Source organism: Manacus candei, unplaced genomic scaffold (genome assembly GCF_025592945.1).
Source record: "Manacus candei isolate 608988 ecotype Guabito, Panama unplaced genomic scaffold, ASM2559294v1 h1tg000019l, whole genome shotgun sequence".
In the NCBI taxonomy this organism is placed as follows: Eukaryota; Metazoa; Chordata; class Aves; order Passeriformes; family Pipridae; genus Manacus; species Manacus candei.
In genome coordinates, this window is record NW_026138067.1 from 1,799,505 (window position 1) to 1,824,413 (window position 24,909).

The 24,909-nt window shown below is 37.3% G+C and overlaps 1 protein-coding gene across 1 annotated transcript in view; it reads left to right on the forward strand.

The window, feature by feature from the left end:
• The window catches only part of TMEM67 (transmembrane protein 67), a 29,966-nt gene extending 10,723 nt beyond the window's left edge, over positions 1 to 19,243 (forward strand). Inside the window, exons 10-28 of the mRNA XM_051785358.1 lie at positions 808 to 894; positions 3,949 to 4,014; positions 6,915 to 7,071; positions 7,449 to 7,572; positions 8,787 to 8,892; positions 9,394 to 9,450; positions 9,552 to 9,650; positions 10,121 to 10,219; positions 10,570 to 10,656; positions 11,374 to 11,473; positions 11,575 to 11,714; positions 13,978 to 14,118; positions 14,587 to 14,667; positions 15,144 to 15,260; positions 16,456 to 16,572; positions 16,655 to 16,759; positions 17,007 to 17,109; positions 18,113 to 18,255; positions 18,708 to 19,243. Of these exons, the coding sequence (XP_051641318.1) occupies positions 808 to 894; positions 3,949 to 4,014; positions 6,915 to 7,071; positions 7,449 to 7,572; positions 8,787 to 8,892; positions 9,394 to 9,450; positions 9,552 to 9,650; positions 10,121 to 10,219; positions 10,570 to 10,656; positions 11,374 to 11,473; positions 11,575 to 11,714; positions 13,978 to 14,118; positions 14,587 to 14,667; positions 15,144 to 15,260; positions 16,456 to 16,572; positions 16,655 to 16,759; positions 17,007 to 17,109; positions 18,113 to 18,255; positions 18,708 to 18,788 (2,010 nt within the window). The 3' untranslated portion in view covers positions 18,789 to 19,243. The remainder of the gene's footprint in view (positions 1 to 807; positions 895 to 3,948; positions 4,015 to 6,914; positions 7,072 to 7,448; positions 7,573 to 8,786; positions 8,893 to 9,393; positions 9,451 to 9,551; positions 9,651 to 10,120; positions 10,220 to 10,569; positions 10,657 to 11,373; positions 11,474 to 11,574; positions 11,715 to 13,977; positions 14,119 to 14,586; positions 14,668 to 15,143; positions 15,261 to 16,455; positions 16,573 to 16,654; positions 16,760 to 17,006; positions 17,110 to 18,112; positions 18,256 to 18,707) is intronic.
• The last annotated feature ends 5,666 nt before the right edge of the window (positions 19,244 to 24,909 follow it).

Below are 24,909 nucleotides of genomic sequence, written 5' to 3' on the forward strand. Positions count from 1 at the left end.
AGCTGAGTTGTATCAGAGATGGATTCAGTGTATTACTCCAGGTTTTTCCTCTTCCTACAGTGAGTTAAGGAAAAAAACAAACAACAAAAGAGGTGAGAAAACCAAATCATTTCAGTGTTAACAAAGCAATATATCCATCCCTAGGAGGGATGGACTGCTACAAGTAGATTGTTAACTGGCACAGTTTTATGAAGGAATCAAATAGTAAATCAAACAGTGAAGTGATTTATTTTACAGATTCACTGTAAAAATAGAATAACTGGAATAGTTTATTCAAGTTAAGCTAATCACAGAAGGTAAGTAGTGCTAGTGATAATCTGTTTGCCAATTATACTGCCAAATTTATCGAGAGTTTTCTTATTGACTCAAAAATAAAATCAATCTTTTTCAGCCATATTCTAAAAGGCTGTGTTTTAAGTTAAACAATGTTGCAATGCTGCAGTTGTTTTAACAACTACAATACTCGTTATTCTTCCTAACACTGAAAGTCCTGGAGGCCCTTAAGGTCCAGCATAGTCTACATTAGAAATCTGCATAGATTTTTGATTAGTTCAGGGCATGTCTACCTGTGTCGAAGTTCCTTTGGAACTTTTTCCAGTGAAGCTGTAGAAGTATGGTAAAGTAGGGAGTTTTTTTGAAAAAGATAACTACCAAAACCAAGATTTAAAACAAAATCAAAAGGGAAAAAATTGAAGGATTATGCTGAAAGTTTCAGGAAGCATAAAACGATGAGATAGCATTCTCTTAAAACATGTATGTCCACTTTAGGTCAGTTTAATTGTTTCTTTATCTTTTTTTCATCATCAGGATGTGAAGCTGCAATTTATTGCAGCCTCGTTTGATGCAGCAGGAAACTTTCTTAAATGGCAAAATTTGGAAGGAGGCATCTTACAGGTATGTCTGATTTTAGTTATCTTTCCTTGATACCATAACTTTCTGATTGCCTTTAGTCAAATTAATACAAAAACCAAAAGTTTGGTTACTACACTAATGACAGTTCATAACTATAGAGCTACATTAGGGAAAATAGCCCCTGATTCTTGATCAATGATCTCTACAAAATGACAGGTATAAATTCATCGACGTTGCCTTCATCCATTTTACCAATATAAATTTTGAACATTGGAAAGATCTGAAAAATAATGCTTGTCACTTAAAACCAACCATCTCTTTCTTCCTTTCAGCACAGTTACCCATGTGTGTAGTTTCTGATTAGACCTCTTTTGCTTGTTGAGAAAAGTGTATTTTTTAGCTCTCAGTTCGCATATATTTATAGACGATTGTGGCAGTTTGAGCCACATTAGAAATCTAAAAATTTAATTTCTAGGCTCCCCCACCCCTTCCCACAATTTATCCCAACACCGAAGAGAGAACTTTCAGGCCAGAGGCTTCTGTAGGGGAAGTATTTACATTTATTTTACACAAATAAATACTATACAAACTAAAGGCAACTATATATATATATATATATTTTTATATATATATATATTACATTTCTATTAGTCCTTTTAAGTCCTTCCCTTTAACTTTACTCCAGGAGAAGCCTTTTCAGGCTGGGAAGTAACCAGTCTCTCCCTCGTAGGAGTGTTCGGAGCCCAAACACTCCCCCCTTCACCAAGCTCCAGCTGTTGTGGAAGTTTTTCCTCCTCACAAAGTCCAAGAAGATAGCTGTGAGTCTGTCCTCTCATACCTCGGTTCCCTGATGCTGTAGTGTAGCTTATCACAGTAGGCGTTTGGAGTCTTCATTCCTCCAAGTCAGTTTTCGGCTGCCCCCGGTCAGCTTCGGCGGGCAACTCCCGAGCCTCTCTCTCTCTAGCCCGTCTCCAATTTCTCCTGGGATTCTTCTCCCAAGCACCGAGCTGTCTTATTATCAACCCATCCACTTGGCTCTGCTTCAAATGCTGAGCCTCTCCTCCACTTTACAGCGGAGGGAAAGAAAAGGCCCCCCTCCACAACTTAACTGTAGAAAGGAGGGGGAAGAGGGCTTGGCTGCAAAGCCTGCCTCTCTCCTCTTACCTCAGGTGCTGTGAGTCACGTCCCTCACAAACACTCACTCTAAATGCTGCCTCTAACTCTGGCCTAGGCAGAGTTGGGGGGCCACAGGTCTCCCCTCCTCCCTGGAGGGGGGGAAGAAGGAGCCCAGCCACTCCCTGGCCTTCTACACCCACATGCAGCAGACACCAACAGCAAAACTGCCAACAGTTTCCCTGCTGGGTATATATGATTTTTGAGCAGAAGCAAACAAGACGAATGGTGATTGGCTCTCCAGGGAACACTGTCCTGGCACCCAGTCACCTCTGAGCCCCTGTCTCTCGGGGGGGGCACCTCAAACCATGACAACGGTTCTATGAGTATGTCCCTGTTGGATGTTGTCACCCGCTTGCACACACTGTGGGGGTAACAAGCAAATCAGTGATTTTGTCACTGTCAAAATAGTCAGGAAACCTGATGTACTGCCCCATTTTATTTCACTTCTCTTTGGATTTTTGTTTGCTTATTTCTTTTGGTTTGAAACATAAAATGTACACTTTGGCCAACATCTGCCTGTCTTTTTCATAACAGAAAGTTATAAATACTTGCTGGGAGACTTTACATAGAAATGGGAACACTGGCTAGAAGATTGACAGTACCCTTGGATATGCTACCCTCAGATTTCAGTGGTGCACACAGACATTCTACTTCAGCAGTACCATGCTGTTTAGATAACCTGTAAAAATTGCAAGTAAGCAGCAAGTAGAAAGTGCAATAGTAAATTAGCTTATCACCAAGAGAAATGGGCAGCTGCAGCACATGTTACAGAGTAGAATTTGTTTAGCAGTCTAGTGGTGATCTAAGCACTCTCAGTATTTCCCTTGGCAGGCAACAATAGAAACACTAGCAAGAACAATTGGGAATTCTCTGTCCCTTTTTCTAGGCTCTTCATGTCATTCTTGGAGTGTGTCACTTCAAATGCCACAGTGTCTACAGAAAAGCAGCTGACATTCAGGATTTAAATAGTGACTGCTGTTTCTTTTGTTACTCTCTCAGGGTGAACCGTCTTGTGTCTGCCTCTCCAGTTTTAAGGAGAACTAGTGTCTGAGAGAACAGGTTACTAAGACAATTACTATGCATAGAAAATTATACATTCTGAGGGAAATTTTAAGGTTCATTAGGGCATATTCATTTTCTAAGGCAAAGAATTTCATAGCTATCAAGAACCAATAGGAAAGGAATATCTTTTCCATTCAAAGCTTCATTTAATGTAATAGGTTGTGTGTGATGATAAGACATCACAGTGCTAAAGCGATCTCAGTGCATAATTGTAGCAATTCCCAGAATTTCAGTTTCGCATTAGCAGAATTGTGGTTTATATCAATTTAGACTTGATTTTCATTTTGGGAAAATGGCTATGCCCTTTGCTAAATGCCATGCTAATTTAGTTAGAATTTGGCCCATTTTTTCTAAATTCAGCTGAATCTGCTGTTCTTTGCAGAAAATGTAAGTGTTAGAGTAAAAAAAGGGAAAAAATTCTGTTACTTGCTGTAACTTTAATCCTCTGATAATGCCAACTTAAGAGAAATAGTGTAATATGAATGTGGACTCCTTTTCTTACAGGATTCTTGAATTTAGCAGAAGCCACTAATAAAGCTTGAGGCAGCACAGTGCATTGAACATTCAGTCCCCAAAAAGATTATTCTTGCCTGTTTGGATGCTGCTGTCCACAGATTCAGTGGAACTTAAAAATGCTGTGCAAGTATGAATAAGCTAAACCAACATTTTAAGAACACCAATATTATTGCAATAAATAATCATGTTTACTCTTCAAAATATTCCTTCTGTTAAAAAATAGAACAAAATATCTTTTGTGAGAACTGTGAATACATAAACTGCTTGAGGTACCTGTAAATATTTTTCATGTGAGAAAATGATAATTTTGAATTGACTTAATTATAATTATGATTTGTTCAGCTTTGTCCTGATACAGAAACTAAATTGGATGCAGCTTATACATTTGGAACAACTTACCAACAAAGTGTAAGTAAGATATAAAATGCTATTCTAAATTTTGAGTCAAGTTGCTTGATACATCATTAGTAATTCAGTGTATATTGAAGGACATCTGCAGTTTAGCCATAAGCTGCAACATGAAGTTCTTTCTTGTGAGTGGTGCTTATTTTAATTTTTTTTGTTGTTGACTGAAATAAGTGGGGTTTTTTAAATCGTTTAACTGTACATCACAAAACTTGTGAATTACATAGCATGATCAAAATAAATTAAACTGGCATTTATATTAGTGAGGTTGCTGACTTAGCAGTGGAAGAACACAATGCCTGAATTCTGACACTCATATACTTTGCATTATATCTTCTAATTTTCCTTTTGCCACCTTTGGCCAGGTTTCATACAGAAAGAAGGCAAATCCCATCAGGCCATGCCTATATATTATCCCTGTCAACTCTTTAATGTGTGCTCTGATTTTAGTGATCTCAATACAGAGAGAAGGCCGAACAGATGATTCATCAAAGAGGTTCTTTAGTTGTCTCAACTATGGAAAAAAACTATTGGAGTTTTCACACCTGACTAAACAGCAGGAAGGAAAGAGGGGATAGAGCAGTGTATACTTATATGCTAAATTCAGTCAGCCACAGACATGGTTCTGCCAACAATAAAGTATCATTGATTTTTGTCACTTAACATGTTAAATGGGGAGGTGATAGCCTCTTTGGCAGGGGGTGGTGAAAGAAACATATTTATTTTTATAAAACTCCCTATGTGTGCACAGCATCTCATACCTATATATTAATACTGTTTATTAACTCATCTACATTCAAAACCATTCCCCACATTATGTGTTGCAGTGCAAAAATACATAAACTCTGGCTGCTACTTGGGTAATGTGAAAGTTTTGGTAGGGTAATACAAAGCTTTAGTCTGTGAAATCTAAAGTGTTTACCAAATAACACTGACAAGTGTTAAATATTTTTACTCTTCCATATTGTTTAATCTTGTTTAATCCATATTTCAGTATTTCAGACAGAGTGAAAACATTTTCTCTTTATGATCATTGAACTAGTCAAGTATGGTTATTTTTTTTCTGCTCTTTAAAATGTTATGTATTTGATATATTGAGTTTGTAGAACTTGTTAAGTATTACTAACAGTTAATATTACTGGGTTTGAATATATACACCAATAAATAATAACTTACTGAGTATTTTTAATGTAACTATTTTCCTGGGTTGCAATACTTTTTTTTTCCTTTCCTACAGCTTTGGAGAAAACATGGTTGACATGTTATATGAGTATTTAAAGACTTCCTGGTTGTTCATATATGCACCTACTTTCATATTTAATTTCTTCACACAGTCCTGGTGGTTGAGGTAGTCAGGGACCTCAGGAAGTCATCTTGTCCACTCTCCTGCTCAAGCAGGGCCACCTAGAGCAGGTTGCCCAATACCAGGTCCAGATGGCTTTTGAATATCTCCAAGGAGAGAGACTCCACAGCCTCACTGAGTAACCTGTGTCAGTGCTTGGTCATCCTCACAGTGGAAAAGTGTTTTCTGATGCTCAGAGGGAGCCTCTGGGTTCAATTTGTGCCCATTGCCTGGACCCCTGAATTGGATTTCAGTTTGTGCCCATTGCCTCTGGTCCTGTCACTGGGAAGTGCTGAAAAGAGCCTGGCTTTGTCTTGTACACCCTCCCTTCAGATATTTGTACAGATTGACAAGATCTCCCCGAGCCTTCTTACTCTGGCAGAAGTCTCAGCTTTTCCTCATAACAGAGATGCCCACATGGGGCTATATCAAGTAGCTCCATATCTGTCTTGTACTGGTGAGCCCAGAACCAGATTCAGTACTCCATGACTTTAGCATTTGTGTGTCTTGACTTTAGTGTTTATGCTGTTTCAAATTTTATGCCTGTGAAGTTTGCTAGGATATTTTTTCCTAATCTCTTGAAAAACATTAAAATCTTCATTCTCCACATTAGTCATTCTAGTGAATTGCAATAATTTCTAAGAAGTTTGTATAAAATCATTAGTACTTTGTAATTACTTGCAATAGCTGGAATGCCTTGCCTGTCAGAACTTCAGTAGAGTGTTTGACACTGTTTCCCACAGCATTTTCATGGAGTAACTGGCTGTTCATGTCTTGGATAGGTATACTCTTTGCTGGATGAAAAACTGGCTTGATGACTGGGCCCAGAGAATGGTGGTGAATGGAACTAAATCCAGTTGGTGGCCAGGGGTTCCCCAGGGCTCAGATGATCTGGATGAGGGGATCGAGGGCACCCTCAGCAAGTTTGCAGATGACACCATGTTGGATATGGGGTGTTGATCTGCTGGAGGGTTGGGAGGCTCTGCAGAGGGATGTGGACAGGCTGAATCAGTGTACTGAGGACAATTCAACAAGCCAAAGTGCCACATCCTTCATTTGAGTCACAACTCCATGCAGTGCTCAGGCTTGGGGAAGTGGCTGGAAAGTTCTCTCTTAGAAAAGATGTTTGACAGCTGACTGAACATGAGCCAGCAGTGTGCCCAGGTGGTCAAGAAGGCCAGTGGCCTATATCAGAAACAGTGTGGCCAGCAGGACCAAGGCAGTGATTGTCTCCCTGTACTCAGCACTAGTGAGGCTGCACCTCGAGTGCTGTGCCCAGTTCTGGGCTCGTCACTACAAGAAATACATTGGGGTATTGGAGCAAGTCCAGAGAAGGGCAACGAAGCTGGTGAAGGGTCTGGAGCACCAGTCTTGTAAGGAACAGTTGAGGGAACTGGGTTGTTTAGCCTGGAGAAAGGGAGGCTCAGGGGGGACCTTGATGATTCTGTGACTTTGTCTTCTGTGAAGAAGCGGGACAGATTGCACAATAGTTTTGTAGGGAAACTCGATAAAATAATTAAATCACTAGTGATCTTTTTATTTTAACATTTTTTTCTTGTAGTGCAAAATTTCTGTTTCTAAGATTTTATTGGATTTTGCTAATCCAATCTTTTATGACCTGTTCCTTGAATATAATGATGACAATGGACAACAACATCTTTGGGCCGTGCCAGTTTTAAATTTGAATCTTCAATACAACGAAAAGTTTGTTAATCAAGGTAAGACTGTCACAGTAACATTTCTTTGAATTTAAGTAATCTGAATAACTTTAAACAAATAATTTATATTCACTACTATTACTAAGTTGTTTTAAAGATACCACAACACACCACAACTTGTTTCCATTTAAAGAATTTAATACTTTATGGGCAAGTTCTGATAGTTTAAGTGTAAGCTTTGGTTGCATACAGTGTTCCCATCAATAGTATGCACAAATAAAGTAATCTCATTTCATTATGTATTTGTTTAAATTGAAAATAAACAATTTTATATCCTCAACAGTTCTATGTGTTATACCATTATATGCATAATTTCTAGTAGATTTCTTTTCTATTTTTGTGCTGGTTTATCTGTGTGAAACTATGTTTTTTCAAAGGTACTAATATGAACAACTGGCTTTTGACTCGCCGATTTTTTTTGGTGGATACACTTAGTGGAAAAGAGACTGACTTGGGAAAACCACCAAGGGTAATTCGGATTGCTAGCAAAATAGCAATAAGGTGATTCATTCATATAATATATAGTACATAGAAAATAAAGCCAGTATTGCACAGTCTGCATTTTATTGGCTCAAAAGAAAGTTGTTTTATTATGTTGTTTCTAATATGTCTAATATATAACATGTGCTTCTTTCTCCATTGGCTACTTGGAAATGGCATGAATTTCCATAGGTTGTTCTGATGAGTGAGTGAGAAAACATTGACTTGTGGTATAGGTACAGTGGATCAGACCATGTTAGCAGGCATTCAGTCACCTCTTAGAAGCAAGCAGGTGTCATCTGGAAAGACCTGAAAACTCTGCTAATTCTTTTTCAATGTGTGTTTTGCTGGCTATACAAGGATGTTATTTCATACTCCATATTCTTTTTTGCAGTATTTTTACAACCTGTTGCCTATTCTGTTATACAATCCAGAATAGGCTTGTAGTCATTAAACTGAAAATGTGAGACTGCATATTAGGCTCATTACTGGTGGTTAATCTAAGCTGGATTATATTTTGAAAGAAACTTTTTTTTCTTCTTTATGTGATGTAATGTCTTCTGAGATGACTGCCAAGAAATTGGTATCTTCCTTTTCTTTCAGCTCTCCTTCAACTTATCAGTTAAAAGATTGCTGAATAGCACTGAGTACTGACCCATACAAGTAATAATCTTCTCAGAATCACAGAAAATGCCAAGTTGAAAGGGACTCACAAGATCATCGAGTCCAACTCCTGGCCCTGCACAGGGCCATCCCCAAGAGATTAATTTAATATACTGACTCCATTTACCGAGAATTACATATTACATCGTTTCAAAAGATAAGGATTAGTTTATGTATCTTAGAAGAACACCCTTCCATCCCCTTCAAGAAAAGGATAATGCCAGAAATTCAAAATACACATAAGAAAGGTCAATCTGTAATGTTTTGAGAAAAGTTACTTTATGGAATTGGCTTCAGTTGCAGCTATCTTAATGTCAGTAGGCAGGTAAAGATTGTTTCAGGTATTTTCTTACAAATAAACAATCCTTCCCAGCTTTTTCTTTTTATATATTTGTGTACATGCCTTTGTACACTCCAATTGTTTTTAAAATGTGAAGTGCATGCCATTGGGTTTGAAACTCACATTTTATTGATCAGATTGTTCTGTTCTCTTAGTATTTTCTTATTAGTACAAGTTTCGATGAATGCTTTCGAAGCACTCATTCATTTAATCATACTCTGTATTTCTGCAGTATTCGTCTGGTATCCCATATGCAGAGAGGAACCATCTACCCTCCTCTAATTACTATTGCTTACACGGATGTGCTTGTCCAAAACCCTGAAATCCAGAGTGTGATGGTGAGATCTTTGTGCTATCTTAACCAAATTGATTTGGTAATCATACTTTTAGGTCCGTTGGAATTCCAGTTTTCCAGTTGAGTGAACATTTTGGTGCAGTTTCTAATTCTGCTCGTAAGTTTTTGCTAAAACTTAAGCCTTTTAAACAAAGTGGTTAAAAGGATTCTCTTTTTAATTTATATTGAGTCTTTTTTAACTTAAAATAATTAGAGTTCAAAGTTGGTTGTATAATGCTAAATTAGGCTACAGTTCAAATAAAATTATATGCACAGAAAATAACAGGAAAAGTATTCTTTATGCAGTACACTGAAAGCAATGATTTATGCAAGGAAATGAGTTTTTGTTTAAAGCAATGCACTAAGAGGAGGTTGTTATGACACAAACATTTCAGGTCACCTATAGTTTAATTTAAAATAAAATTGTGAAAACTACCACTGTCTGTAATGCTTGTAGCATTTCAGAATTTCTATACATATTTACTTTTTGCATCTTAATATTCAGGTTTCATTCTCAGTCAATTATGAGATGGATCAGTCAGAGGCTCGGATTCAGACTGATGTAAGTTGCAATTCCCTTTAATTTGTCGATTTAATGAATTATTAACTTCTATTTTTTTACTTTTTAAAAAATATCTGCAAATAATTTTTCATTATTTTCAGGTCGCATTGGGTGTGTTGGGTGGGCTTGCAGTGTTATGGTCCCTTCTCAAGACTGCAGGCTGGAAGAGGCGTACAGGAAGCTCTATAATTGACTTGCAGGTATAAACAGCTGGCAACCTCAAAGGGGACTTTTCTTCCCCCCTTTAATGAGACCTTGCTATGATTCCCTGTGATTATAAGTATTCTGTTTCTTAAGCTAACTGAAATAATTTCTAGCCCAGCTGCATAGAGCTGTGCCCGGGAGTTAGGTTTACTTCAGGAAACAGGTTTTTGCATTTTTTTTTGATTCATTGTCATTCAGAATATGCTGTTGGTAAAAATAAAGGTATTTACAGAGCTATTCTGATCAGTTGAGTGGACTTAGTTTTCAAATTATTTCGTCTTTGAACAAAGACTAGCATTTAGAAGTTTCAGACAGTGAATATACCATAAATATATGACCACAGTAGAAAAGCTTTGTTCAAGGCTCTAGACTTTCCTGGGTGAGCTGCATAACATTTTATATAAATGTATATGTGCATTACTTAATTAGCTTTACGGATCTCTACAGTGTGTTTTTATAATTGCAGACAGTTTTCAAGTTCTTACTGTTTTATGCTGGAGACCTTGCCAACGTTTTCTTTATCATCACAGTGGGCACAGGGATTTATTGGCTTGTATTCTTCAAAGTAAGTGTTTTTTCAGATTTGAGTGCTACGAAAACCTATTAATATTACATATATTTTTACATGAAGATTAATTTTCTTTTTTTTTTTTTTTTCTTTCTGGTCAGACTATTGAGGCAAGTTCTATATCATATTCTGTTTTGTGTGCTTAAATTTTGTGTTCACCTGTTTCTTTTCCTTAGGATTCATTGTACTTACAGTCTACTTAATAGTCACTTAAAATATTTTACACATTTAAAATGATTTCACATTAAATATTGATCTCTTTCTGCAAAAGCTTACTCACTTTTAAGCACTTACTGTGTTTTTACATATGCCATGTGCAGTGTTTCAATATAACTTCTCAATTACAGGCTCAGCAGTTTGTCTCTGTCCTTTTACCACTTCCATCTCAAGAAGAAGATTTTGTTACATACGTAGCATGTGCATTTAGTTTAAAGGTAAATATTTTTTTCCTCACCATTAAATACATGTTAACATGCTTCTGTATATTTTAATTAAGCTTGGTTTTAAACATCTTGTACAGTTCATTTTATTAGTGTATAGACATAAACAATTATGTTCTTATAATAATTAAGTAATTTTCCCATAGAAATTTATTTTGTGGAGTCGTAATAGGGAAACAAATGTCTAAAGAAGGTTGTCTATGAAAAATCATTCTTTCAAGGATAAAGGTCTAAAGAAACCCAAATAAAATAGCATCGTATCAAGAAGAAAGTGCTTTCTTTTGAAGCAGAATATAAATGCTGTCAGTTCCTGATTAAAAAGAAGATGGATTCAAATAACATATTCAAATATTTAGAATTCAGAGATCATTGTTCTGTCTTCATGGGACATGCAAATATTGTATTAGTTGTGGGTATTATATGGAATTCTATTGGAATTCATAATACAGGTTAATATGTTATGAGGAAACAGTTTTTTAGAATTTGTTACTTTGCTGTATTTTGTTTGTAATTTTGGACATCATCACATGACTTATCATTATTCCAGGCTTTTAAATTAAAAAAAAATATCGAAAGTTGGTAATAACGTTGCTGTCTCAAGTATAGTCAAGACATTATTTGTTATGTTTAATGAATGCAATGGTTATTTCTTCATCTTTCATGCTATTGCTGTCCTTACTTGTTATATTTCTCCTTTTTATTTTTCCTTAGGCTCTGCAATTCTTACAGTTGCTGATTTCACAACTTACTGTAGATATTTTCTTTATTGACTGGGAAAGACCTAAGGGCAAAGTTCTTAAGGCAGTTGAAGGTAACTCGAACTGTGCTTGTTTGTATAAACAGCTTTGATTAAATTCTGGTATTACTCTCAAGTGTTAAATTTCAGAGCTTTATTGTATGTACTCTTTTTAGGTGAAGGTGTTATTAAAAGTGCTGCTGCACCTGTGAGCATATGGAGGACATATTTTATAGCAAATGAATGGAATGAGATTCAGACAGTGAGGAAGATAAATCCCCTCTTTCAAGTGCTTGCAGTTCTTTTTTTTTTGGAGGTAGTGTAACTACTATGATGAATATTGTTGTTGTTGTTATTTATTTTTTATGATTCACAATCAGAGTGTAACTTGAGAGTCTGGTTTTTAATTCTTGCATTCCCTGAGGTGACAGTGGATCACCTTCAAGTTCGCTTGAAAACATGTAACTTAGTGAAATAATTATTTTAACGCATTTTTTTATTTTATATGTATGGATAGGTCATTGCAATATTTGACTAAGGAAGACTTAAAAAACCCCCAACCTTTAAATAACCTAAACACCCTTATTAGTTTTATTTGGTTGGGGTTTTTTTTAAGGTAATGAGTTACCCTAAATGGCTTAAGAGACTGATAAATCTGTGTACACACTCAATTCTTTATTTGCCTACTAGCTCCCTCCCATCACAGCTTACAGCTTTGTTTCTGGTTTCCTTCCTACGGCAGTATGCCTTCAGTTACAGCTTCAGGGTATGTGAGAAATTGTGCTTTACCTTTTAAAAAACATTTTGGTTTGCTTCTTCTGTAGTTTAATAGTTACTTCTATTTTGGGGAAGTATTCTTAAAGCATGTAGCATATAGTTGTTTATGTGAGGTTCTTCTACATATGTTTAATACTTTTACTCAATTTTATACTTCTGTTTTTAAATTTTTCTTTTAAATTAAATAAAATTAAATAATATTAAATACAGTAAAATTAAATACAGTAAAAAAACCCAAACTTTCCTCATTCACTACATCAGCATTTTTGCTGTTGGTACCTACAGGCCAGGACCAGCTTAGGTGCCTTGTTACAAGAAAAGAATGGTAGAAAAGAGAGCACGTATTCTTATTGCGCTCTTCAACTACCTGAAGAGAGGTTGTAGTGAGGTGGTGTCAGTCTCTTCTCCCAGGTAATAATCAGTAGGACATGAGGAAATGATCATGAGGAAATGGTCAACCTTCCACAACTGTATTTCTGGTGCAGCTTCAGTTTTGAATGATTTTCACCAGTTAAGTGTTTCAAGACATAATGTTCGTCTCATCTTTTTATTGTGGACTTTTTCCAGATTTTTAGTTTAAAATAGATTCAGCCATACAGATAGTGGAGGGGAAATGTATTTCTATTCAATAGAAACAAAAAAAATTAGTTTCTTATAGTTGCAAAACACATGAAAAATTTGTTCTAACACTGGAATATGTAGGACCAAAGAGCTGAAATTTGACAGAAATAAGATCCCTATGCAGTCCAACAGTAGAATCCTGTGGAGTTTTTCAGTAAAAACCAATGTTGACTTTTGTGAGATTGTGCCAGGGTGAATTTATTTACTTATTTACTTTTGGTCTGTGTTTGGCCCTGCCACCTGTGAAAGCTTTGCTCTTTCCTTGCCAAGTTATGGGAAAACAAGCACTGATAAACGGGACAGTTGTCCTTGAAGAGAGCTTCTTGTATAAACTGTTTTAATTGGTATTCTGTGATTGGCTAGTCGTCCTCCAAGGTCGCTTGAAGGAGAGATTGAGGAGGAGGGGGAGGAAGGCTCGCCCCCAGACTCAGTTAAGAAAGACCCCCAAAGCATACTGCGCGTGCGTGAGGGGGTTTCCGAAGTTCTCCTGCCTGCGCAGAAGAGATGTACTTACATAACCAGGAGGTGGGGCTGAGGGCCTGGCCTGGGCAGTGCTGGCCACACCTGGGAGGTTGTGGCCACTCAATTAATTGTATAAAGAGCAGATAGTGCTTTCTTGGGGGGAGCTAACTTCACACCAAGGACAACGTTGCCTTTTGGCGGGGACGCCTGCCAGTTTGTGAACTTACTGACTCTCCAAGGATGCAGCTTCTGCTATGGGTAATTATAGGTATGCTAGGTTGGTAAGATAACTTTATGGGCAACAGCTGGGTAACTGGGGAGGTCGTGCTGGGGGCTTATTTCTCTCCTCCTTCCTCCCTTTTGGGTTCGTTCGTTTTGTTGGCCACCTTTTGGTAATAAACATTGGTTTTTGTTGAGCTTGCAACGGTGTCTTGGATTTCAAGCTTCCATATGTTTCGAACCCCTCCCTAATACAGAGATTTAGCTGCATATGTTTTTAATTTATGTATCAACACATATATATACAGTTTATGTTTGTAATGTTTCTCAGTAATGACACTGGATCGCACAACTGAGCTCTATCGTAGTGAAAATGCTACTATTCCTAGGTGCATTTTTCCTAATTTTTTTCTTACTTCCTGCTATGATGGGAACAACAGGATCCTAATTAGTACTATTCATTGCCTCCTATTGTTATATGGACCTTCTTACCTCTTCAGGTGGTAGGATTTTCAAACCTGGCTTTAATGGACGCTTCTTCCAGTCTTACAAGAAGCAGTGAGAGCTACGTAGCTCCTTGGAGCCGCATTTTAAGATTTGGTGTGTCTGTTGCACTCTGGATAGCCATTGCCATCCTACAGGTATGTGAAACACATGACATACTGAATTACCATTTTCAGACTGATTCTTGGAAGCTAGAATATATCACTAGGACAATCATACTGTTTATCATAGCATTGGGTGCATTCTTAACTTCTTGTTTAGTTGCTTTAGCATAGTACACCCTTTGGACTCAAAATGAACCTTCTGAGCTAGAGACATCTTACTTCATAGTCAGAATTTTATTTCTCTCAAAGATGTGAATTATATGCAACTACTTTGTTTTATTTTAAACAACTTTCAAGGATCTCACAAGTTCAAAATGAAAAGCAGGTTATTGCTACAACTTTACTTCTTAGAAGAAGTATGTTAATCCCATTTCATAAAGGTCAATCCTTCTGACAGACTACAGAATTCTGTCATTTGTGAGTGTTAAACTGTGAAATTAATTGCTTAATAAAGTCAAATCTGGTGAACTAATACAAGAAAATTTGGTTGATTTATTTCAGGTTATATTTTTTTCTGTGTTTTATGAAAGATTTGTTGAAGATAAGATCAGCCAATTTGTTGACTTGTGTTGCGTGAGCAATGTAAGTATTTCTTTGTGTCGGTTGTACAGTGGCATTTTAAATTGAATAATGCCTAAGATAATTTTAAGAATATTAAATAATATTTATTCCGTTAGCTTAATCAGATAGTATTAGCTAACAGCCAAAGTCAATGTTTCTTTCGGCTCACTTTATTGGTGAACTCTGCAAGATTTCAGTTAAACTTTAATTTGAAAAGGGTTCTGGAACCATAGGTTTATGGCTCAGTGGAATTAAGTAACGATCCTTGCTGTTGATAAACTAAACTTGAAGCTAGTGCGTGTTTTAGCTACATATAGATAAAACTGATCAGTAAAAGAGTTACTAAATATTTTTCTCCCGTATTTATTTTGGTACTTACCTACTTTGTATATGTGGAAGGGCTGGCTGGTCTGGCTGATCTTCATTGTGAATTCAAAAGTTCAAAAATAAAATTATAATTGTTAATTAAAGTATTCTTCTCTTCCCCTACCTCTTAGATTTCAGTGTTTCTCTTGTCACACAACTGCTTTGGTTATTATATCCATGGTCGCTCAGTGCATGGACATGCAGATACCAATATGGAAGAAATGAATATGAACCTAAAGAGAGAAGCAGTAAGTAAAATTATTAAAGTTTACACCTGCTCTGGTTATTTATCTTACATAAAAACCCTCAGACCTTTGCATTGTGGAACTGCAGGTGTGCATTACGTTACACCAACTTATGTTAGGCACAAGATAGCAGGTGTTGGTATGTAAATTTATGACTCAATAGTTGTTTTAACTAGCTGTTCATCTTCTTCACTATCTCCTCTCATTACTTCTTCAGACTTCAAAGATATGAAATTCCTGTTTCTCTAAAAAGTCTTATTTATTGTATTTAAGAACCTTCTTTTTTAATATTCAAGCTTTTCATAAGATCATGGCCACATTCAAAAAGTTGCATACCAAAAAAGTTTCATAAAGACACAAATCTGAAAAACTCCTAATAAAGAAACATCTGCTCCACCAATAAATTCTTTTATTCCATCTCTTCTACTATGGTAATATAACTTCTTCTTTACAGAAATTAATTTCTATAAGTATTTTTTCTAGTTTGTCATATGTTGTATCTTTGGTGCAAGATCAGGCAAATGTAAAATGTCTAATATATGTTCAGAGATTTTGCACTAAATGCCATATCTTGCATCTTTTTAGTGACAACTAAGAAGAAAGTACCTTAGACAAAGGATATTGCTATTTTAGTGATAACTGGCAGAAAAAAAACATAACCATGTGAAAATTAAATCTCAAACACTGAAATATAGAGTAACCTTTTAACAATGTTTTTGACTTGTGTGTTCCAATAATTTTTTTCCTAAATGCTTATTTTAATATAATTTTGGGGTAAACAGGGGTTGTCAAATTTTTCAGTTTTTGGGAGTTTCTGACATTTTTTTCAATGTGACCCGGAAAACATATGGAAAAAGTCAGGAATCCAAAACAAACAACCAAAAAAGGCAGGACAAGTATAGGAAAAAAATAATAAACCTAAAGCAAAGGTCTTCCGAGTGAATATCAGAAGATATATTAAAAGGTAATGAACTGAACACAGTTGAAAAGAGGAATATGACTTTGTGACAGCAGGGGTCAGGATTTTATGTCTTAAGAAAATGTTCCTGTACTAGAAACAAGAGTGCAATGGATTCAAATACTTAGAGTTATTAAGTGCTATGTATATATGAAAGAGAGGAGATGAAAAGCTTTTGACTTGTTTTGGGTCTATGAATGACATTAATAATGTTAATTTATAATTGCTTTGATTGTATAGGAAAATCTGTGTAGTCAGAGAGGTTTGTTACCGAACACAGATGGGCAGACATTTCAAATTTCCATTTCAAGAAAAATGCGACTGCACTATGACTGGATTCATGAAACCCTAACAAGAGTGAGTGAAATACTGGTATTCTTTAAATGTTATTTAAAATATGTAATTTTTCTGCTGAAGTCACAGTCATGTTATATTTCAGAAACGTGGTCCTGCAAGGCTTTTGGAGTCATCTGCAAATACCTTCGAACAGAGCACAAGGGCATACAACACCATGAACAAATTTCTCGGTTCTTTTATTGATCACGTATGTATATTGACATTCCTATATTAAGGAAGATATCGTTATACTAAGTAGAGACTAAAAACTGTAAATCTGAAAGACAGTAAGACTGCTCTTAAAAACAACAAACCCTTTTTTGTTATGTATTTATTTTTGTCTTGGAATAGACCAGTTCATTCATAAAGGTCTAAGTAGCTGTGCCTCACTTTGTAGAAAGCACTTTTTCTTTGAAATCATGAAACAAGAAGTATTGTTTTTCTTTTTCTTATAGGTTCATAAAGAAATGGATTATATTGTTAAAGATAAGTTGCTGCTTGAACGGATTCTTGGCATGGAGTTCATGGAACCAATAGAGAAAAGTATTTTTTATAATGGTAAAACGATTTGTGGTATTTGTACTATTTTAAGTGTCTAGGTTTCTGTGTAGATTTCTTTCTCAGGATTTACAGTCTGAACTGGACTTTACAGCAGGAGGGATCATTAAATGACCCCTTGTGAGGGGTCTCTATATTTAAGAGAAGTTCTTTAGGTTACAGAAATCCTATTTATAATTTGCTGTTTATCTGCGATGTTTTTTCTTTTAGGCAACTGAAAGGATACAGTTCATAATCATAAACACTGATAGAAATATATTGTTTGATATATTGTTTGTTGAGACTCTCATGGTTCCCAGAAGTTCAGATATAAATCAGGATTTCATGGCAGTAGGACATATGCAATTTTTAATGAAAATACACTGTTTCCAATCAAACTTGTATTGGACATTTTTCTGAAAAAGTACTAAGAGGGGAAAGAATATGTTTTCTATAATTGCTTAAGTGTTCTTTTTTAGAAATGGTGCTTTTTGATAAGATAAAGAAGTGGATAAATGGTCTAGAGCACTTTGGCTATGAAAAAGGTATTTTAAGCTTAAAAGACCTATTTTTTGGGGCACTGTTAACCAATAAATAAAGATAATGCTAAGCTCTGAACCTCCTCCTAAGTAAGGCTTTAAGCATATGTTTTTATTATTTTGTTGAGTTGGGGCCAGAGCTAACAGTTGCTAGAAGTTTCAGGGACAAGACAGTTACCTCTGTTTGTTGTTTAAAACTACCTTTTTAAACAATCTGAGATTTCAGGAGGGAATAGAGTTGCGTGTGGTAGGCAGGTTTTTCCTGTTGTTTTCCACCAGTATTGCACCATTTTATAAGTGAAAAGGTTTGTGTTATTGTTCAATAGAAGGACACAATTAGCTTTATGTTGCCACAGAATGTCATAAACTAGCTATGGCTCTGAGTTCCCTTTTTCTTACTAGCTTTCTCAGCATGGACTGAAGAACTTCACAAACTTGCAACTCACAGCAATAGTAATTTTTCAAAAAATATTTTTGTTTTGTAGATGAAGGACACACTTTCATTGATGTTCTCTACTATGGAAATGAAACAACGCTGCTCATTTTCGATATCCTGTTTTTCTCCGTTGTGGATCTGGCTTCCCAAAGTTTTGTTTTAGCAGCTATTCTGACATATTTGCAACAAGAGGTAAATTTCAGCTTAAGAACAAAGTAATATTTTTTTAAATATGGGTCACCTTGGCAGTTTATACAGTTAACTAGATAATTTAAGCAGTAAATTAGCAGTATGCAGTGACAGAAGATTATACTGAGAACTTATAAAATAGTTTTTTGATTTTTTTTGTCAAATAGGCTTGTGAGAAACTAATTTTGTTCACATGGCTGTCATGAATAAAGAGGTTACAAATAATTTTCAATAGAAAACACAAATATCTGTTAAAATTAATCACACATAATTCTATCATACTTTAGGGTGGAAGGGTAGAAGAAAATGTTTCAAAAATGCTAAAGTTAAACACCTAGTTCACTCATATTATTTACAATTTAAAGATAATACGAGGTTATTATTTTATGTTTGATACTGAAACATACTGTTTTAAGTATTTCCTCATTCATACATGTTTTCTAAAATGTTCTTAGATATTTAGGTTTATCCGTAATACACTTGGGCAGAAGAATTTGGCATCCAAAACCTTGGTGGATGAAAGATTTCTCATTTAATTAAGAAGATGAAAAATTTCGTTGAGGAGTTAATTGTGGAAATGATGTCCATGATCGAAGCATCTCTGATCTGCAGATTAATTGTAGAGCACTTTTCAATAATAATAATGTAATGGGTTTGAAATGTGTTGGGTTTTATATTGTGTAGTAGTAAGCTTTATTTTTCTGTATTTACAAATGTATTTTTAATTTGTGAACACTGAGACATAGGCCTTTAAAAGGAAATGTACATGCAAATAAGACAGAAGTAAACTTACTGTAGTTATTTTTAGAATAAGATAACAATTATTTATTGGCTTTTGATAATATATGGACCAGTCACTTTGAGGCAATAATTTGAGCATCGGTTGACTGGAGAGGTTGTCAACTCTGAAGTTGTCTGAAAATACCTTAAATCTTTTTTTTTTATTTTTTTAAAATTTATTTTGAGGTGTAATTGAGCAAACATATTTCCAGTTTTACACAGCACAGGATTTGTTCTGAATTAAGTTAATCTTTCAGGAGGACATTTTAAAGATCACTTATTTGTGGTGACTCCAGTTTAAAATTTTAACTTTTTCTTATTGTGTCATAGTATTGTATGCTTCTGTGTCTTCTCTTGGAGTTTACCATTGTTTTTCTTGGGTGTGGCCTACACATGACATCCCATGTGTTTGAGATACAGTGGTGTTATAGTGATGGAGAAAAACAGGCCAGTTATGATAGAGCAGAGGAGATAGTTATCTGCATTTGGGGTTTGTTCCTGATCATCTGTCGTCTGATGCAAGATGCTCAGGGAAAAAACAGTGATTATTCTGTTCAGTTTTTCTGCACAAGTGAAGTGGAAGCAATTGTTCGATCATTTTAGAAGTGTTTGCACATGTGCTCATGTACCTTCGTCTCTCTTAATTTTATTATCTTTGGATATAACACAAAGACCATAATTGTTTTACAGTCATCATATTTTTGGCATTTAGTCAAGTTAATAATTATTCAAGTGCCATTTATTCAGTGTTAAGGGAGATTATGAATGGCTTTTAAATCACCTTAAAATGAGATGACTACTTCCCATTTTTACCACTGAAAAGTCTCTCTACCTTTTTTATACTTCAAATTTTTTCAATAAATGGTTAAATGTGAATAGTGTTTGCTGTTTTTATAGCTGTTACTTGCCTTTAGATGATTCAACAAGGGACTTGCACCAGCAAAAATACCATAAAAATGTAAGTCAACATCATCTCATGCTTATTCTAAAACAGAGACTCAAGATTAGTTGGACTTAGCAGGTTTCTGATGCAGACATTCTTATCTGAGTTGAAGCAGCATTGCATTTCAGGTGTTTTTTGGCCTCATAAAGAAGGTATTTTCATGTTGGTACCATGTCATATTATATTAAACCTAGAGCACCATAGACATGAATCTCACTATTGCTTTAAAGCATTTGCTTTTGTTGTTGCAAAGCCTGTGTAACCTGCTAGTCCAATACAGTTGCCATTGACTGATAGAATGTGTCTGCCAGTAAGGCTGTGACCAGACGGATAACTGAAGAGTTGATTTACATTTATTAGTGTGCAGTTTAGCACGGGCATTTCCATGTCATGCTTTCCTTGCTTTTGTCTGCTTATGCACACAACTCTTAGTTTGTTGGTGCACACTACGCCTCAGAAAAGGTGTGAATACAAGACTTCTAACAGAGTGAAATGTCCACTATAAGTAAAATTAGGGTTGTTGCTTTTATAGTGAATGTAGTAATTGAATTGTCCATTAGATTCTGGATCTGTTTAAACAGCCAAAAATCATATTTCCACTGGCTGCCATGGCTGTAGGACCTCAATAGTTGTGAATTTCCTTGTTAGTGATCTACTGAGTGCCAAAATTAAGCTAAGGGGCCATCTGAAAAGAGTCTGCAGTAAGACATTCACAAGGCAAAGTTAGGCTCACATGGTGTCCTTGTGTTTCTTTGGTCGATATCTTTGCATAGCTTAACTAAACTTAAGTCCTTACAAGTTCTACTGCTAAGTCAGTGTACTACAGGAAATACAATCTTTCTCATGTGACCGTATTTATTTAAGCTGGTGGATGTGACTAAAGGGGTGTAGAAGGTTGCTGTGGTCCATAACTGAGCACAGGTGATCCCAGTGAATTGCCCTAATGCTGGTCTTTGCTTACTGCACCTCCCAGCAATAGAACTGTGAGTCAGTGTCAACGGTCAAAGGGACAGGCTTTTCCTCCTGAATTCTGGTGACGTGTTCATGGGCATGAGTTTACTCCAGGGAACAGAACCACACCTCAAACAGACTTCTTCCAGAATGGTCTCATTTATGACCCACTGCAGTCAGAATAACTAAAACAAAGTAACTAGACCTGAGTAAACCAGCAAATGTCTGCAAGCAAAGTGAAGATGCAGTTGTGCCATCTGTAGACGCAGATGTGGTTTTTAGTTCGATGCCAGCAGAAATGGAGACCTTTCAGCCTGTGGGCTCTCACGCTATACCCTGTTCTCAGTGCTTGTGCTAACTTGCAGTACAAAAACCTTGCTTGAGTTTGCTTTAGTTATCTGGTTCTCAAAAGGGTATGTGGAAGCTTTAATGACCTTGCATTTTGCAAGAAATACTGCTAAAAGCAAGATAAATGATAAAATTATCTAAAAATGTCCTGTCAAAACAGTTCGGTCGCTTGGCCCCCACTTTCTTCTTAGTGTACACATTACTCTATTTTGTTTTATTTTTCCAGGTCATTTGTCTAAAATGTTAATATAGCTAACATAGACACTCTACATGATTTAGGAAATAATTAGAGAAGGCAAAAGCTCCATGAATTCGTAGAAGCTTTTCTTAATTCTTGCTGCCCAGTGAACTCTTGGAACAGGTTGACTGAGCTTTGTTCCCCATTGCTTGATATTTGTTCAAGAAATATCAAGCTTGGTATTTGTTCAAGAAATATCTCTTGTGATTGTATTTCCAACAATTTTTTTTCTTTTTTAAAATTAGTATGCATCTACACCATGTTGTTCATATGATGAGTGTCTTTCAGGTTTCTGAATGTTCTATTTGGCCACGTGGCATTTCAGACTATGCTGTCTGTTTCTCTGAGCAATAAAATAATTTTCAAAGATTGGAGACCTTTTTTTGCACTTGTCAAACGAGTGGACCCAAGTCTGCAACATATTTTTCCTTCCATGATCATGACAGTAGGGCCAGAGGCTGCTGCTGGCTCTGCAGTCCAAAGAAGCTCTGTCAAGACAAGTGTAAGAAAGGGGGTTTGCAGGCAGTGCAACAACAGAGAGTATAATTTTGGATAGCCACAACTAATGGAATGAATGGTTGTTTCTTGCCAAGCATCCTGGAGGTTAGATACCAAACAAATTATTTCCACAAATAATTATAACTTGTATGTACAGACAAGGTACAGTAATTTCAAGAATATGTTTAAAATTTACAGGTTTCATTTACTAGTGAAAGACTTGCCATTTTACTATAGCATTCATTTAAATGGTAGAGATGGGTGTGACTGAGGTAAATCCTGCCAAAGGTGAGAAGTGCAGCCAGCAGGATGCTCAGATTACACCCTGCCCATCAGCTTTCTGCAGTGCGGGCAGCAGGCGATGCCAGCCAAGCCGAGCTCGAGGGGTTTGTGTTGGTTTTCAGAGTGGGAGCATATGAGGAGTGGGTGACAGGGGGAGGGTGACATTGTGACATGATCCTGTGAAAATCACAAGTAGACTGGAATGGTGGAAGGGAGGTAACTACCAAACCTCTAAAAACTGGTTTCTCTCAACACCACCTGCTTTGCCTTACCTTTTTTTCACTACCCAGTACCACACCCTTTTCTCCTGTGCCTTTTCACCAGTTAAAAGCACTAATCCCCTGTCTGACTCTCCTGTACCCCAAGCCAGTGCCTCCAGGCAGTGCCTGGCACAGCCTCCTACTTCACCCCACCACTGTCAGCTGAGGTGCAGATCCTGTCCCTCCCTTCCTGCAGGTCTGGCAGCAGGGCTCTCAGCCGGGGCGGTTACTGCCTTTCTCTGCTTCCCTGGGCAAATGAGCAGAGAGGTGGCCTTGTCAGGAGAACGCTGCCAAGCTGGGCAGCACTGCATGCCAAGGTGTGCCTCGAGGTAGCAGCAAGGTTCTTTGGTGAGAAGAATGAAAATCCAAACATAGTATTAAAAATGAGTCAAAACCTTGAAGTCCCAACTTTCATGTATGTGTAAAGGGAAGAAGGAATGAAAGCAAGACATCTCCAAAAAACCCTGCTTTTGAGCACTGGCTTCCTCCAGCTTTGCCTCTTCTATTGCCTACATTCCATCTCCACCCCAGCACACCCAGCTTTCTCGTGTGACTCCTACTACACCACAGCAGACAGATGACACCTGCCATGGGTGGCTTGGAAAGGCCACCGTCCTTGCTGGCCTGCCACCAGCTGCCAAAGTGAACAGGCCCTGCAGGCAGGGTGGCCAAGCTGCTGCCAGTTCTGTGCTCCAGTGCCCACAGGGAGGACCTGGATCCACAGTCTGGGCTGGGGATTGTGGAGCCTGAGGAACAATGTCCAGGAAACTCCATGGGAGATGCATTTGCCTCCTCTGTAAGTTGAGTGTTTCTATCTTATCCTAGTAGAGCTTCAGTAAGCTTTGATGGTCTCAAGCCCTGACCAGCTGTATCCCTCTCTGATCCAGACTGCTTTACCAGGCTACTGTTGCACTTGAGACTTGTCACTCCATTAGTTTTCCTGTGTGACTTCCTTCTCAGCAGGAGTAGGTCTAAGCCTGGCAGCTGGAGAGAGGTGAGGCAGCCTTTGGGGTTAAAGAGGAAGTATGTGATGTTCAAAGCTTACCTGTGGAATAGCTCTGCAGAGATCAGGAGGCAGCACTGCATTAGCTGATACTGAGAATTTCCCTTCGAATATTCAGAATTGTTCTTTTGTTAGTCTGCAAAAGCTGAGCCCACACCTGACAACCTCCTCACAACTGTGGTTGTTCATGGAATCAAACACAGAGGCTGTATCTGAGTGGAGAGAAGGAAATGTACTTGCCCTAGCACTAAAGCAGTTATTCCTAGAAAACACACAGCACTTAAGAGACAGATCTAGATGATTTCTTTCTGTCATTGGGTTTGGGTTTTTTACGTAAGTCCATGCTATTACAGAATTATCAAATTCCCATTTAACAGCTCTCTGTCAGGGTGGCAGAAAGGCTCATGCAGTATGAAAGAAATAGGAATGAAAAAAACGACCATGGTCTCTTCTCACCTTGGTTTATAACTCCAGGAAAATAATCCCCTTCAAATCATACAAAAAAATAAATCTCCAGTTCTTCCTGCAAATGCTGAATGGAGATATTTGCTTCTGGCTTTGCCTGATCCCTGGGACAAGAAGAGTGGCACCAACAGACCTACAGAGCAAACAGCTTGTTATCTCCCAAAGCCTGGCCTGATTCCCATTCCCATCCATGCCCTGTCATAAGCAGCCAAGCTGGGGTGAATGGATTTTGCACTTTTCATTTGCTACAGTTTCCCCTGACTCCTTCCCACTCTCCATGGAGCTGTTGGGCCGCAATGGGGGGCAGCATCCTCCCTCTGCAGGCTCTCGGATGATGGATCCGGGCACTGGCTTTGGGGCACATCCTGAGGCTGCGGCCCCACCTGCACCAATCCATCCTCTCACCTCTTCCTTCCCAGGGTCACCTGGGCCTGAAGAGACCCAAATCCCAGAAACCCTGGCAAGGGGATGCAGGAGTTATGCTGAAGACTTTATGTTTAATAACAGCTGTGCTGAAAGCTCGGTATTTATTGTGTTATCCTGGAAGATCAGAGCAGCGATGATGCCGTGAGAGGGACCTCTCAGGTGTTCATTTCTCCTAAGAGCATACAGTCAGAAACCACTTTCACTTTGTTGGACAGTTTGAGACAGAGTGCACTTTTTACTGGGGAGGAAAAGGCTGCATTTCCCATTTCCAGCATTTTCTTTCTTTTCGTGTATGTGGATATTAAGATCTGAGCTTCACTGTTGAAAAGACCAAAGTTGCTCTCCTGTACCTTGTAGTACAAGTAGTTCTCTCTACAAACACTGTAAAATTTTACTGCATGGTCAGGCACATGACAGGACATGGTGACTCTTTTCTGTGGAAGCTGCAGTGCAGAGGGGGGTC